We start from the raw sequence: 13,395 nt of genomic DNA, 5'->3' as shown, positions 1-13,395 counted from the left end.
GCTGACAGATCACACAAGCACACCATTAATGTACCGATTTAATAATAGCAGCCCAGGCTTTGGTGGTTCAGGACAGGATGCTGTGGAAGGTACCCATGTGTTGCTTCACGCTGTCAGCAATCTGCTCAGCTGTTCTGCCCCGACCATAGTAGTCAGTGAAGAGGCCATCGGGGTTGAGCAGGTAGATGGCAATGGAATGGTCCACGATGTAGTCCTGGTCTTCATCTTTGGGGCCAGCGCTGTAGTACACACGGTAGCTGCGGCTAACCTGGGCCACCTGTTCGGCAGAGCCAGTCAGGCCCAGCAGCCTCGGGTGGAAGTCCTGCACGTATCTGGCCATGGCTGCCACATCGTCCCGTTCCGGGTCCACGGAGATGAAGATGGGCTGCACCAGGGGCAGCCCAGGCTCTGCCTCCAGGCGCTGCACCACCCGCACGAGCTTCTCCAGTTCGTCGGGGCAGATGTCCGGGCAGTGGGTGAAGCCGAAGTACATGAGCACCCACTGGCCTCTGAAGTCGGCCTTGCACCGAGGCTGGCCTCTGTGGTCCAGCAGGCTGAAGTCGCCCTGGCCCACAGCAGCCTGGCGCAGGGCCTCGGTCCGCTGCCGCCGCCGCCGCTGCTCCTTCTCTGTCTTGGCAGCCAGCCAGGCCCCGCCCAGCCCAGCCCCAAACAGAGCCGTGACCAGCAGCCTGGTGTGCAGCCTCGGGCCTCGGGGGGAGCCCTGCCCGGACGAGGCTCTGGACCGCGTACCCAGGGCCTCGCCTCCCAAGGCCCTAGGAGGAGCCCGGGGTCTGAGCGGCGAGAGCCGGGGCCAAATCTTGGAACCCTGAGCCAGCAGCAACATGGACGTGATGTTCCTGGAGAGGAGGAGAGACATCAACGGAGGTCCCGCGGCGAAGGCGGCGCTGGACTGGCGCGGGCCCGCACCCTGTCGAGCTGCGACAGCGGGCTTGCCACCCCCGGCCCCTCCCGGCCTCCCCGGGGCGCCGCGGCCCTGCGGCCCCCGTCCCGCGGCGGCGGCGGGCGGCGTCCGGGACGCACGGGGCTCCCGGGGCCTGGCCGTCCTCGGGTCGGCTCCCGTCCACACTGACCCCGGTGTCCGCACCTCGGGCCGGGCGCCCAGCGCCCGAGAGGCGCGCGCTCCGTTCGGCTCCGCGCGTCGTCACGCGCACGCGGCAGCCTAGCGCATCGCTTCCGGCCCGTCCCGGAAACGCCTTCCCGCGGCGCGAGCGCCCCGCCCCCGGGGGTCCCGCCTTGCCTGGGCGGCTTCCGGGGCAGGGCCGGGCGGCAAGATGAGCTCGGCGAGGGGCGAGGGCGCCGCGAAGGGCGCGCGGTCGGATAGCACCAGCGCCCCCTGCAGGGCGCGGCGCTGCGAGCCGCTGAGCGCGGCGCCGTCCCGATGCACCCGGAGCCAGGGCGTCCCTGCGGGGCGGGGCACGGCGGCCGTCAGGGCGGCCGGGGGCGGGCAGGGGCGGGGCCGGGGCGTTGGTTCCCCCCCCCCCCCCGCGGCGCTCACCGCGGCGCAGCCTCTGGCCCACGGCCACCAGCAGCTCGGCGCCCACCCCGAGCCGGAGCGGCTCCCCGGCGCGGCTGCGCCCGGCCCCCAGCTCGTGCAGCACCAGCGCCAGCGGCAGCGCCCGGATGCGCTCCACCGTACCTGCGGGTAGAGGCGGGCTAGGGGCGGCGTAGGCAGGACGGGGGGGCAAGGCCGGGAACGGCGAGGGCCGCGGGGGGTGGGGGGGAGGGCCCAGGCTCCCGACCTCACCGTCCGCGGGCGCGCGCAGCTCCTCCTGGTCCCGGGCGCCCGGGAGCAGCTGGCGGCGCCGCGCGGGGCTCCCGGAGCACAGCGCCCGCGCCAGCGCCGGCTCCACGCCCTGCGCCGCCAGCATCTGCTGGAAACGGCCTCGCGCCGAGCCGTCGTCCAGCGCCGCGGCCACTCGAGCGGCGCCCCGGGCCTGGGCCTCCGCCTGCCCGCTGAGCCAGAGCAGGGCGCCGCCTGCGGGAGGGCGAGGCTCAGGTGCGCTGAGGCCGAGGGCGCCCCAGCCCTGAACCCCAGCCCGACCCCCCTCACCGAGCCCGGTGACCAGCTCCCGCAGATCCGGCGGCCCCGCACCATCCAAGCAAAGCAGCGCCTCCTCCACCTCCAAGGAGTGGCCCACGCTCCGGCCCAGGGGGCTGTCCATGGCGGTCAGGGCGGCGGCCACCCGGAGCCCCAGTGACGCTCCGACGCCAACCTGCGGACCGACGGCTCAGCCTGCGGACCCGGGGCCTCACGTCCGCCAACTTCCCCCCTCCCCCCAGCAAGCAGGCGCTGGGCCAGGCGGAGAGGGCTGGAGAGAGGCCCTGAGGCGTCCCCTGGTCCAGCGGTGCGGGGTAAAGGATGGAGGGACCGCCCGGGGAATGCTAGATGAACCAAGGCAGGGACGCCAGGCAGGCCCAGCTGCAGGAGCTCACCAGCGTCCTTGCCAGCTCCCTGGCCTGCTCTTGATCTGGGAAGAGTGCGGCCTCACCAAACTTAACGTCCACGATCAGAGCAGACAGCCCCTCCACGACCTTCTTGCTGAGGATGGAGGCTGGTGGGGGGGCAGAGACATTATCGCAAGGGTGACACCCGGGTGAGGAGGGGTGGCCCTTGTGGTGGAGATGGCCGTTCCCAGAGGCAGGGGTACCCCCGGGTCAGTCGGTGGCTGGACACCTGTGACGAGTGGAAGGCTGTCCACAGTGGCTGTCACATCTCGAGCAGCATAGAGGACTCCATCGGCAGGAACCAGCTTCTCACTCTGACCCACAATGCAACAGCCTACTTGCTCCAGCAGCAGCTTCATCTGGCCAGAGATTTCCCAGTGACTTAAAAATGCCCCAAATCTATTACTGACCAGTGGATGATTTGGGTCTGTACTCAACAACTCTGACCTCTGACCTGTCAGGAACCCTGATCAGTGTTATGTGGCCTGTTAATGATTAGCAGCCCACTGGTGATGTTGACCCAGTCCCTAATAATGATCTGATCACAGTTCTGTTGATTCTAGTTCGGACCCAAGTCTATCTACATCAGTGATCTTTGGATAGTCACTCTTCTCAATGAGTCCAATAACCCATCAGCAGCCCCCCAATGATTCTGGCCAGCACTTCCCTCTCCCTCTAGATCAATGACCAATCAGTGGCCCATCTGTACCTGCTCTGGGCTCTGGACGACATTGAACCCAGGAATAGACTCCAGTTTATCCAAAGTTCCCCCTGTGTGCCCTAGACCACGTCCGCTGATCATTGGCACCTAGTGGGCAGGAGTACTGAGTGCCCCCACATTCTCCCCCTCATACCCCCCCCCCCCCCCCCCCCCCCGCTCTCCGCTTAGTTAGGACTTAAGCTGGAATTAAAAAGTATTTGTAGCTGGGTGCTGGTGGCTCACTCCAGTAATCCTAGCTACTCGGGAGGTTGAGATCTGAGGATTGTGGTTCAAAGCCAGCCTGGGCAGGAAAGTCAGTGAGACTCTTATTTCCAATAAACCACTCGAAAACCGGAAGTGACACTGTGGGTCAAGTGGTCAAGTGGTAGAGCACTCGCCTTGAGCTGAAGAGCTGAGGGACAGTGCCAGGCCCAGAGTTCAAGCCCCATGACCGACCAAAAAAAAAAGTATTTGTAATATTTTACAATTTTAAGATTTTTTGGGGGGGGGGTTGAGTTGTGGGACTTGAACTCAGGCTCTTTTGCTCAAGGCAAGCACTCTACCACTTTGAGCAACAGCACCACTTGCGACTTTTGAGTGGTTAATTGGAGATGAGTCTCATGGGTTTCTGTCCAGACTGGCTTCAAACCATGACCCTCAGATCTCAGCCTCCGAGGATTACAGGCGGGAGGCAGCGCCTGGTGAAGCCATTTTAAGCAAAGTGGGGACCCAGCTGGTAGAAAGGAATAGGAAGGGAGCTAGCACTCTCACTGACAACACAAATCTGGAGAGGACCCAATTCTCGGGATCTTGTCTGGGATGCAGAAGGGCAAGGGAGGCCTGCGGTCCATCAGTGGAACATGTCCTGTTACCAGGGGCCTCACCTAGGGCTGAAGTTTGTACGGGTTTGGTAGGACTGGGTCCTGTCCTGCTGCGCTCTGAGCCAGAGGAGGTTCGGGGCCACCTGTGAGCAGCTCAGGGCTTCTGGAGAAATGGTGGGCTCACCTTGCAGCCACAAGCAGCCAGGGCCGGAGCCAGGACTAGGCTGACCTTGTCGCCCACGCCTCCTGTGGAATGTTTATCCACAAGATGCGGATGCCAGGCCTCTGGCCACTCCAGCTTCTGGCCAGACCTGGCCAGAGCCTGGGTCAGCAGAGCGGTCTCCTCCGGATCCATGCCTCGCAGCCGGATGGCCATCAGCATGGCCCCTAATGGACACATTAGAGGGTTGTCCAGTAGCACAGGCGTCCAGACCTGAGCGCTCATGGCGGAGTGCCCTGAGGCAAGGGTCTTCGGGACAGTCCGGGTCGGAGTCTGGTTAGGAGCGCCCAGCCTCCCCAAGCACTGATCTTTGCACCCTGCGCGCACCCATCCACCACCGCGCGTGTCCGTCCGCCACGGCGTGCGCCCATCCACCCGTGCGCACCCATCCATCCCGCGATGCTGTCCCACCCCGCGCTCCTGTCTTCCGGCGCGCACCCGTCCGCCATGCGTGCGCCGTCAGCTACCACACGCACCGATCTGCGCGCCCTGCGCGCTCCCGTCCACCACCGTGCGCACAAAGCCCCTGATGTCCGCCTCACTCAGGTGGCCTCCGTCCCGCTTCTTGCGGATCAGCTCCGGCAGCTGCCTGGACGGTGGCAGGGGCTCCGGAGGCCGCAGGCCCCTTGGCCCCGAGAGGTTACCAGGCACCACGGGGATGGCAGGTGGAGACGCCATGGCTGCGCCTGCGGAAGAGCCGCACACACCTGGAATCCGCCTCAGAACCGGAGCCGGGCCTCCGCGCGCGTCGGCGCCCTGCTCCCACGCGGGTCTGCCTAGCTCCGGGCCGGCCGGCATCCCCGCCCCCCATACCTGTTAGCTTCAGCCCTGCCGCCTGCGGCCGCGGATTCTGGTCCGGCTCTGTCCCCGGACTACGGGGTGGAGACGACCCGGGCAGCGCGGGCCGGCCGGGGGAGCCCTGCCGGGTCCCGTGGGTGTCGCCAGCCCTCGACGGACCGCGCGAGCAGGGCCACCGGAGCTCCTCCGCCCGGTCGGTCCCCGCGCGGACTGGCGTTTGCGGACCTGCGGGGCCCGCGTGCCCAGGACGCGCACGCGCACGTACCGCCAACGCCCCCGGGGCGGTGGACAAGCAACTTCGTCCAGGTCCGGTCCGGTCCGGTCCGGTCCGGTCCGGTCCGCTGGCCCGCCCTCCCGCCCCGCGCGCCCGCCCCGCCCTCCAGGCCCGAGCCCCGCCTCCCGTCCCGGCCCCCGCCCGCCCGCCCCGCCCTCCAGGCCCGAGCCCCGCCCGGCCTCGCGCGGAAGGAAGGAGGCGGACGCTGTCGGCTCCGAAGCTTTAAGCAAACGACTGTGGGGGCCTCCCCGGCTCCCCCGCCCGCCCCGCGGGTTTTCAGTCCACGTCGGTCACCAAAGGGGCCAGGTAATCCGAGTGCCGAATCCCAAAGCTCCAGCCGTGAGTCCTCCGGTGCTGCGGACCGGGAGACGCGGGTCATCTCGGAGGGACCCGGCCCGCCCCGGCCTCTGACCCCGCCCGGTCCCCCGGCCCCGTCCGGTCCTCACCTCCGACTCCAGACCCCGCCCCGGCCCCGCCCCGCCCGGTCCCCACCTCCGACTCCAGACTCCGTCTCCCCGGCCCCCCCCCTTCTCCCCTACCTGGTCCACGTTGTAGGCGGCGGGCCCCGGCTTCATGGAGCTGTCCCGGGGCAGCGAGGTGCGCGCCAGCATGGAGAACTGGGGGGCGCGGGCCTTGTAGACGGCGGGGCTCACCACGTGGTAGGCGCACGGGCCCGGGGTCTACGGGCGAACGAGGGGCGGTCCAGCCTCCGCTCCGCCGCCCTCCGGCCCCCGCCCCCGGCGCCCGCCCCACCTTGCTGAGGTCCTCGAAGCAGCTGCCCACCGCGCTGCGGCCGTACAGGGAATAGGTGGGCGCCGAGGTCTTGCCGACGACGCGCGCGCCCAGCAGCGGCGGCACGCTGTAGGTCCCGGGGCCTGCGGAGGAGCCGGCGCACGCTCGGTCCCGCGACCGGGCCGGGCGCCCGCCTCGGGGTCCCCGCGGGGTGGGCCGGGACCCCCGCTCTCACCTGGGGTCTGCTGCTTCGTGTGGGCGACCCAGTTCCGGGAAGCGATGGTGTGCCGTGGTGCGCTGGGGTACGTCGCGTTTCCCGCTCGTTCGGGGAAGTACCTGCCTGGAGGAGGGACCAAGAGTGGGGGGGGAGAGTGCTGGGGGGAGGGCAGGGCTGGGGGGGCCCACCTAGCCCTGGACCTGGAGTGGGAAGGGGGACAGGGCTGGGGGAGGGCAGGGCTGGGGGGGCGCAGCTAGCCCAGGACCTGGAGTGGGAAGGGGGGCAGGGCTGGGGGAGGGCAGGGCTGGGGGGGCGCAGCTAGCCCAGGACCTGGAGTGAGAGGGGGCAGGGCTGGGGGAGGGCAGGACTGGGGGGGCGCAGCTAGCCCAGGACCTGGAGTGAGAGGGGGCAGGGCTGGGGGAGGGCAGGGCTGGGGGGGGCGCAGCTAGCCCAGGACCTGGAGTGAGAGGGGGGCAGGGCTGGGGGAGGGCAGGGCTGGGGGGGCGCAGCTAGCCCAGGACCTGGAGTGGGAAGGGGGGCAGGGCTGGGGGGGCACAGCTAACCCTGGACCTGGAGTGGGGGGACAGCTTGGGGGAGGGCAGGGCTGGGGGGGGTGCAGCTAGCCCAGGACCTGGAGTGGGAAGGGGGGCAGGGCTGGGAGAGGGCAAGGCTGGGGAGGCGCAGCTAGCCCAGGACCTGGAGTGAGAGGGGGGCAGGGCTGGGGGAGGGCAGGGCTGGGGGGGTGCAGCTAGCCCAGGACCTGGAGTGGGAAGGGGGGCAGGGCTGGGGGAGGGCAGGGCTGGGGGGGCGCAGCTAGCCCAGGACCTGGAGTGAGAGGGGGGCAGGGCTGGGGGGGCGCAGCTAACCCTGGACCTGGAGTGGGGAGACAGAGCTGGGGGGAGGGCAGGGCTGGGAGGGGGCTCAGCCTGGGCCGGTCGCGGGACTCGGGTCCCGGCCTTTAGACCCCGGCACGGGCATCCCAGGGCGCCGGGCCCCGTGCGTCCCCCGGGGCCTGCTTGGCCCTGGGTCAGGGCCCAGGTGCTGACCCGGTCCCGGAGTGCGGAAGGGCGCCGAGTGCCGCAGGCGGCCGTAGATGGAGTAGGCGGGGGTGCCGTCGGGCCCGCGCACGGTCATGCGCGACGGCACCAGGTGACTGGGGCCGGGGCTGCACGAGGTCGTCTGCGCCGGGAGGCGCGCGCCGAAGGTGAAGGCGGGCGCGCGCCGGCGCGACGGGTCATGCAGGACGTAGCCTGCGGGGGATCCCCGCGTCAGGGCACTGGCCGCGCCCCCTCCCCAGGCCCCGCCGCGCCCCCTCCCCAGGCCCCGCTGTACCGGTGTTGGGCGGCAGCTGGTACTTGGGCCCCGGGCCTCTGTAGAGCGCGGCGATGGGGCCTCGGGGCCGGTGTGGCCGCCACGGGCCCACCCAGGCGTCGGAGCCCATGGCGCGCTCGCGGCCCGTCCGCCTGGGCCCCGCGGGGTCCGCGCCTCCCCGAGCGGCCGAGCGGAGGGGCGGGGCCCATCCGGTATCCCGGGAGCTGCGGAAACAAACAGCGGGTCCTGGGCTGCGGCCGCGCGGCGCCCCCGCCCGCCTCCTCCCGGGCCGCGGGGGCTCAGGGGGCCCTCGTGGGGGCCGGCGGCGAGCGGCCTGGGGAGAGGCCGGGCGGGCGCGCGCCCTCGGAGGGAGGCGGGGGCTGCGCCGACCTGCGGTGCCGCTCCCCGGCTAGCCAGGCCCCGCCGCGCGCGCGCCCGGCGCCCCGGCCCCATTGTGCCTCGGTCTGCTGCCAGGCAACGGAGCCGCCCCGCGACGGGACCCGCCCCGACCCCTGTGACCGGACCCGCACCCCGGGACCCGCGGACCCACCCCGCGACCTGTGACCCGACCTGCACCTCGTGACCTGTGACCCGTCCCGCACCCCGTTACCTGACCGGCAACCCAACCAGTACCCCGTGACTTGACCACACCCCCCACCTGTTCCGCGACCTGTGACCCAACCTGTACCCCGTGACCTGACCCCCGCCCCCCCCCCCCCCCCCCCCGTGACCCGACCAGATCCACCCGGCCCTGGGACCGGGGTCATCCCCACTCCCCGCGACACCACCCAAACCTGCCCCTCCCCAGTGTCATGCCATCTCCCCGAGACCCCTCCCCCACAACCCGACCCGCGACTGCCCCCCCATGCATGCGTGCATGCGTGAGGCCCTGGCTTCGATTCCTCAGCACCCCATAAGCAGAAAAGGCCGGAAGTGGCGCTGTGGCTCAAGTGGTAGAGCGCCAGCCTTGAGCTGAAGAGCTGAGGGACAGTGCCCAGGCCCAGAGTTCAAACCCACAATCGACAACAAGAAATTAAAATTACAAAGCCCTGCAAAAGTAGACCTTATTGAGATCCTACCTGTAGGATGCAGCTAAAGCTGCGTTAAGAGGAAGAGTAACCCCTGATGGAACGGGAAACAGTTCACCTTACAGAAAATGTACAACTACCGAGAGATGCGGCTGGGGATAGACTGCCCAGCAAGTCCCAGGCCTCGGGGTCCACAGAGACAGAGGGAGCGCTGCACCAGACCACCTCATTCCCAGGACGGCAAGGTCGCCGCCAACCGTGGCTACACAGGAACTTGAAGGCCAGCTTGGTCAAAACAAAATAAAACAACAAACAAAAAAGTAGAAAGTGTGGCGCACACCTGTAATCCTAGCTACTCAGGAGGCTGAGATCTGAGGACTGTGGTTCAAAGCCAGCCCTAGTAGAAAGAATAAATAGCTATTTCAGAAAAAGAAGACAAATACTCCAGAGAACTTGATTAAGGAGAAAAAACAGTAAGTGGCTCAAGTGGTAGAGTGCTAGCCTTGAGCTGAGGAGCTCAGGGAGCCCCCAGGTCCAGAGTTCAAGCTCCACAATTGACAAAAAGAAAAAGAAAAACTGAGATACCAATATAGAAGAGAGTGAAATAAAGAATTCTCAAAAACCTACCATTTGGCCAGGTGCTGGTGGCTCACGCCTGTAATCCTAGCTACTCAGCCTACTCAGGAGGCTGAGATCTGAGGATCACAGTTCAAAGCCAGCCCGGGCAAGAAAGTCCATGAGACTCTTATCTCCAATAAACCACCAGAAAACCGTAAATGGCGCTGTGGCTCAAGTGGTAGAGTGCTAGCCTGGAGCAAAAGAAGCTCAGTGACAGTGCCCAGGCCCTGAGTTCAAGCCCCAGGACTGGCAAAAAAAAAAAAAAAAAGACTAATGAGGCCAAAGAAGATTGAATACTGCTAAAAGACTCTTGGTAACTATGAAAATGGAATGAGCATGCTGTTGGGGATGCTGTTTCTTAGACGAAAGGGTGCAGGGAGTGGGACGCAGGGTCAAGTTGATCACACACAGTATGAACATATTTGTGACAGTGGAATCTTGCCACGCCGACTCCAGTGGAGTCTGCTTAGCATGGGAAACCATCTATCAGACCAAGACAGGGGCTTCAGAGACCTATCTGAGTTTTGGGACTTCACCGAAGTCTACCTCAGAGAATGGGGCTTTACAGAAACCTATCTCCCAAGTTTTGGGACTTCACCGAAGTCTACCTTGGAGAATAGGGCTTCTAAGAGGCCTACTCCTGGAAAAAGGCTGGCAAACCCCTGGGAAAGATGTGTTTCTGTCTTTTCTTTTCCTCATAAGAGTGCCTATTAATCTTTTACTGTTTCTGCTGTTCATCGTACTTACTCATTGTCAACGTTCCCTTATTCAAAGCTCTTTCTTAAGAGTGTTGACGACTCCAATATCTGATGAGTGTCTTAAAAATATGACTAACTCACCAGAGTTAAGTGCTACCCTGAAACCCCTCTTATGGAGGCTAGTAGACAAGCCATAAGCAAATATAAAAGTATTGGGGGTTTCACGAAGTCACTCCAGCAGAAGGAATTATTTGTAAGAGAGTTGCAAGAAGCTATAGGCGCAGCTAGAACAGAAGGAATGTATGGCAATTGCGGAGATAACTACTTAGGAGAAAGAACTTCCTGTTACTCTCTTTCACTTACTGAGAGACTTGCTAGATCTAGGCCTCCATGACCTTACTATTAAAGAAGGAACAGGAAAGATCTTATGGGACAATTAAGGCCTCTATAGAAATAAGGTAATGGTTAGATGGTAACAAACGTCGAAACCCATTATATTTCTTAGAGATAAGCCGAAAACAAGTGCCTTTCAGGCGACCAGCTGGTGACCACCCAAGAATGAAGCCCTGCAGCAAGGTTGTGTAAACTTTTGCCCTTTCAGGCGACCAGCTGGTGACCATCCAAGAATGAAGCCCTGTAGCAAGATTGTGTAACCTTTTGCCCTTTTCTTATGAAGACTTCTGTTATAAAAGTTTGTTATCCTCTGCATTAAATCGCACTCAGCACTCAGCATCCACTCCTAATGTGTGTGAGTTGTCTGTTTGCCATCTCCCCATCCTATTCCAGGTTCCTCCCTTAGGTGTCCTCCATCGTCCCGACAGAACCCTGTCCGCGGCAGAATCTACCCCATAGCTGATAGAAGACAATTTTTAAAAACCCAGTTTTTCTCTGTTATTAACAATTTCCATACACATTTGGAAAGAAATTTCACCAAAAACTATGAAACACAAATATATATTTTTTTATTTTTTTATTTTTTTTTTATTTTTATTTTTTTTTTTTGTCGGTCGTGGGGCTTGAACTCTGGGCCTGGGCGCTGTCCCGGGCTGGCTTTGAACCGCGATCCTCAGATCTCAGCCTCCTGAGTAGCTAGGATTACAGGCGTGAGCCACCAGCGCCCGGCTATATTTTTTTATTATATAGTTAAGTAGTATAAAGGTTTCAGTTCAGGGTGTCAATTTATGAGTACATCTTTATTAGTGTCATCAACGTGACCAAAAACACACATTCCGTCACTCTCCCCTCCCATACAAAACCTTTTCTCTCGGTCATGGGGCTTGAATTCAGAACCTACATTCTATCCCTGAGCCTTTTTTGCTCAAGGCACTAGTGCTCTAGGACTTTGAGCCACAGCTCCACTTCTGGTTTTCTTGTGGTTAATTGTAGATAAGAGTCTCACAGACTTTCCTGCCTGGGCTGACTTTGAACCTCAGTCCTCAGATCTCAGCCTCCAGAGTAGCTAGGATTACAGGTGTAAGACACCAGCACCAGGCACAAATGTATTTTCTTAATGTATAGAATATAGCTACTCAGGAGGCTGAGCTCTGAGAATTGCAATTTGAAGCTATCCTGAGTAGGAAAACCGATGAGATTCCTATTTGAAGCTATCCTGAGTAGGAAAACCGATGAGATTCCTATCTCGTTACCCAGCAAAAATCTGAAAATGGAGCTGTGATTCATGTAGTAGCATACTAGCACTGAACAAAAAAGCTCAAGGACAGAGCCCAGGGCAAACACTCTACCACTGAGCCACCTTCCCAGCCCCTCTTTCTTATTATTTTTCTTATGTTTATGTAGTGCTGAGAATCAAACCCAGGGCCTCATGCATGTGAGGTAAACACTACCACTGAGCCACCTTCCCAGCCCCTCATTTACTATTTTCTGTGCCTGCTCTCCTGGCTAGTGCTCTACCACTTGAGCCACAGTGCCACTTCCAACTTTTTCTGTTTATGTGGTGTTGAGGAATTGAACCCAGGGCCTCAATCATGCTAGGCAAGCACTCTACCACTAAGCCACATAACATTGGTTATCTTTCTCAGTAGCAATTCTGAACATTTCAGTAGATTCATGAAATTGGCCTGACTCATTTTCTCAAAAATAAGAAACAGTTAACCAGACAGCCTTCCCCAAACACTGCCCAGCTCACCTTTCTGTGCCATGTCTTCTTGGTTTTCCTTCCACTGCAGTGTTTGTGTCACCAGAGATGGGTTGACAAGATTTTCAATAAAGGGGAAATCTCAACTCATTATCTGTTTCCCATGGTTCTTGAAGAATAAGTTGTAGAAATAATTTTAAGACAACTCAGAGTAGAAGAGGAGCAAAGATTTTTTTTTATTAAGCTAGTAAAACAAAGCAGCAAGCAGTAAGGAAATACAAGCAGGTAGAGTACAGGGGTCAGAGGTGTCTGTGGCTCTTCCATTGGGCTACTTATATTTGTTAAGGTAGGTTTCTCCAGATAAACAACACCTTTATGGTAAGCCCCTAGTAGCTTTTAACCATTTTGCTGTTGCAGTAGGGTTTGTTATTGTTTGCCAGTCCTGGGCCTTGAACTCAGGGCTTGGGAACTCCTTTTGCTCAAAGCTAGTGCTCTACCACTTGGGCCACAGCTCTATAGCTTTTTTGTAGTTTATTGAAGAGTCTCACAGACTTTTCTGCCTGGGCTATCTTTGAACCTTGATCTTCAGAGCTCAGCTTCCTGATTAGCTAGGGTTACAGATGTGAGCCACCAGTGTCCAGTGGTTAAAAAAATTTTTTTTGCCAGTCCTGGGGCTTGAACTCAGAGCCTGGATTACCAGTATGAGCACCTGGCTTATTTTGTATTACAAAGACTTTCTTTAAAAAAAAAATCCAAGCCAGGCACTGGTGGCTCATGCCTGTAATCCTAGCTACTCAGGAGACTGAGATCTGAGGATAACTGTTCAAAGCCAGCCTGGGCAGGAAAGTCTGTGAGACTCTTATCTCCAATTAACCACCAGAAAACTGAAAGTGGTTCTGTGGCTCAAGTGACAGAGTGCTTGCCTTGAGGCAAAGAGCTGAGGGATGGGCTGGGAAGGTGGCTCAGTGGTAGAGTGCTTGCCTTGCATGCCTGAGGCCCTGGGTTCGATTCCTTGGCAAAAAGAAAAAAGCTGGAAGTGGTGCTGTGGCTCAAGTGGTAGAGTGCTAGCCTTGAGCTGAAGAGCTTAGGGACAGCGCCCAGGCCCAGAGTTCAAGCCCATGACCAATGACAAAAATAAATAAATAAAAAGACCCAATAATAAGGAAATCTTGGGTTTTTCTGCCTATTTCTGTGTATAGTGGTGCATCCTTGAATTTGGTTCTCCAGCTGGCGCTGTCAGAGGCCTGCTGTGTGGTGGGGTTGTCTGGAATTCTCCCCACTACGGGTACCCTGTAGCCCTCCCTTGGTGGCACGGACTGAGGAGTACTGTGGGGGGATGGTTAGCCCTGTCCTCTCAAGGTCTAAGGCCCCAAACTTGAGTTTCAAGAGGCACACGGCCTGGACCTGAGTCAGAGAA

At 60.9% G+C, this 13,395-nt stretch overlaps 3 protein-coding genes across 6 annotated transcripts; all 3 read right to left on the bottom strand.

The window, feature by feature from the left end:
* Positions 1–67: 67 nt before the first annotated feature.
* Positions 68–493, bottom strand: Sco2 (synthesis of cytochrome C oxidase 2). Its single transcript, XM_069999862.1, has one exon. It carries the CDS (start codon positions 491–493, stop codon positions 68–70), a length of 426 nt encoding a protein of 141 aa, XP_069855963.1.
* A 178-nt stretch (positions 494–671) lies between these two features.
* Positions 672–5,350, bottom strand: Tymp (thymidine phosphorylase). 4 transcript variants are annotated; one of them, XM_069999758.1, is made up of 11 exons: positions 5,021–5,350; positions 4,684–4,893; positions 4,172–4,374; positions 3,176–3,274; positions 2,696–2,825; positions 2,455–2,573; positions 2,072–2,234; positions 1,766–1,996; positions 1,517–1,657; positions 1,259–1,422; positions 672–857 (listed from the first exon to the last, which is right to left on the bottom strand). In XM_069999758.1, the coding sequence occupies exons 2-11, from the start codon at positions 4,883–4,885 to the stop codon at positions 774–776; spliced, it is 1,536 nt and encodes a 511-aa protein (XP_069855859.1). In that variant the 5' UTR covers positions 4,886–4,893; positions 5,021–5,350; the 3' UTR covers positions 672–773. The 4 variants fall into 4 exon arrangements, with proteins under 4 accessions (XP_069855859.1, XP_069855858.1, XP_069855860.1 ...); XM_069999757.1 differs by lacking the exons at positions 4,684–4,893; positions 5,021–5,350 and having other exon boundaries at positions 4,172–4,665; XM_069999759.1 differs by lacking the exons at positions 4,684–4,893; positions 5,021–5,350 and having other exon boundaries at positions 2,114–2,234; positions 4,172–4,665.
* A 135-nt stretch (positions 5,351–5,485) lies between these two features.
* On the bottom strand, positions 5,486–7,923 carry Cimap1b (ciliary microtubule associated protein 1B). The gene is made up of 6 exons (XM_069999749.1): positions 7,561–7,923; positions 7,275–7,478; positions 6,247–6,351; positions 6,033–6,154; positions 5,819–5,959; positions 5,486–5,633 (listed from the first exon to the last, which is right to left on the bottom strand). Exons 1-6 carry the CDS (start codon positions 7,667–7,669, stop codon positions 5,556–5,558), a joined length of 759 nt encoding a protein of 252 aa, XP_069855850.1. The 5' UTR covers positions 7,670–7,923; the 3' UTR covers positions 5,486–5,555.
* Positions 7,924–13,395: the final 5,472 nt, after the last annotated feature.

Source organism: Dipodomys merriami, unplaced genomic scaffold, assembly GCF_024711535.1.
Source record: "Dipodomys merriami isolate MVZ:Mamm:240054 unplaced genomic scaffold, mDipMer1.0.p SCAF_55, whole genome shotgun sequence".
Taxonomy (NCBI): domain Eukaryota; kingdom Metazoa; phylum Chordata; class Mammalia; order Rodentia; family Heteromyidae; genus Dipodomys; species Dipodomys merriami.
This window is presented reverse-complemented; position numbering and strand designations above follow the sequence as displayed.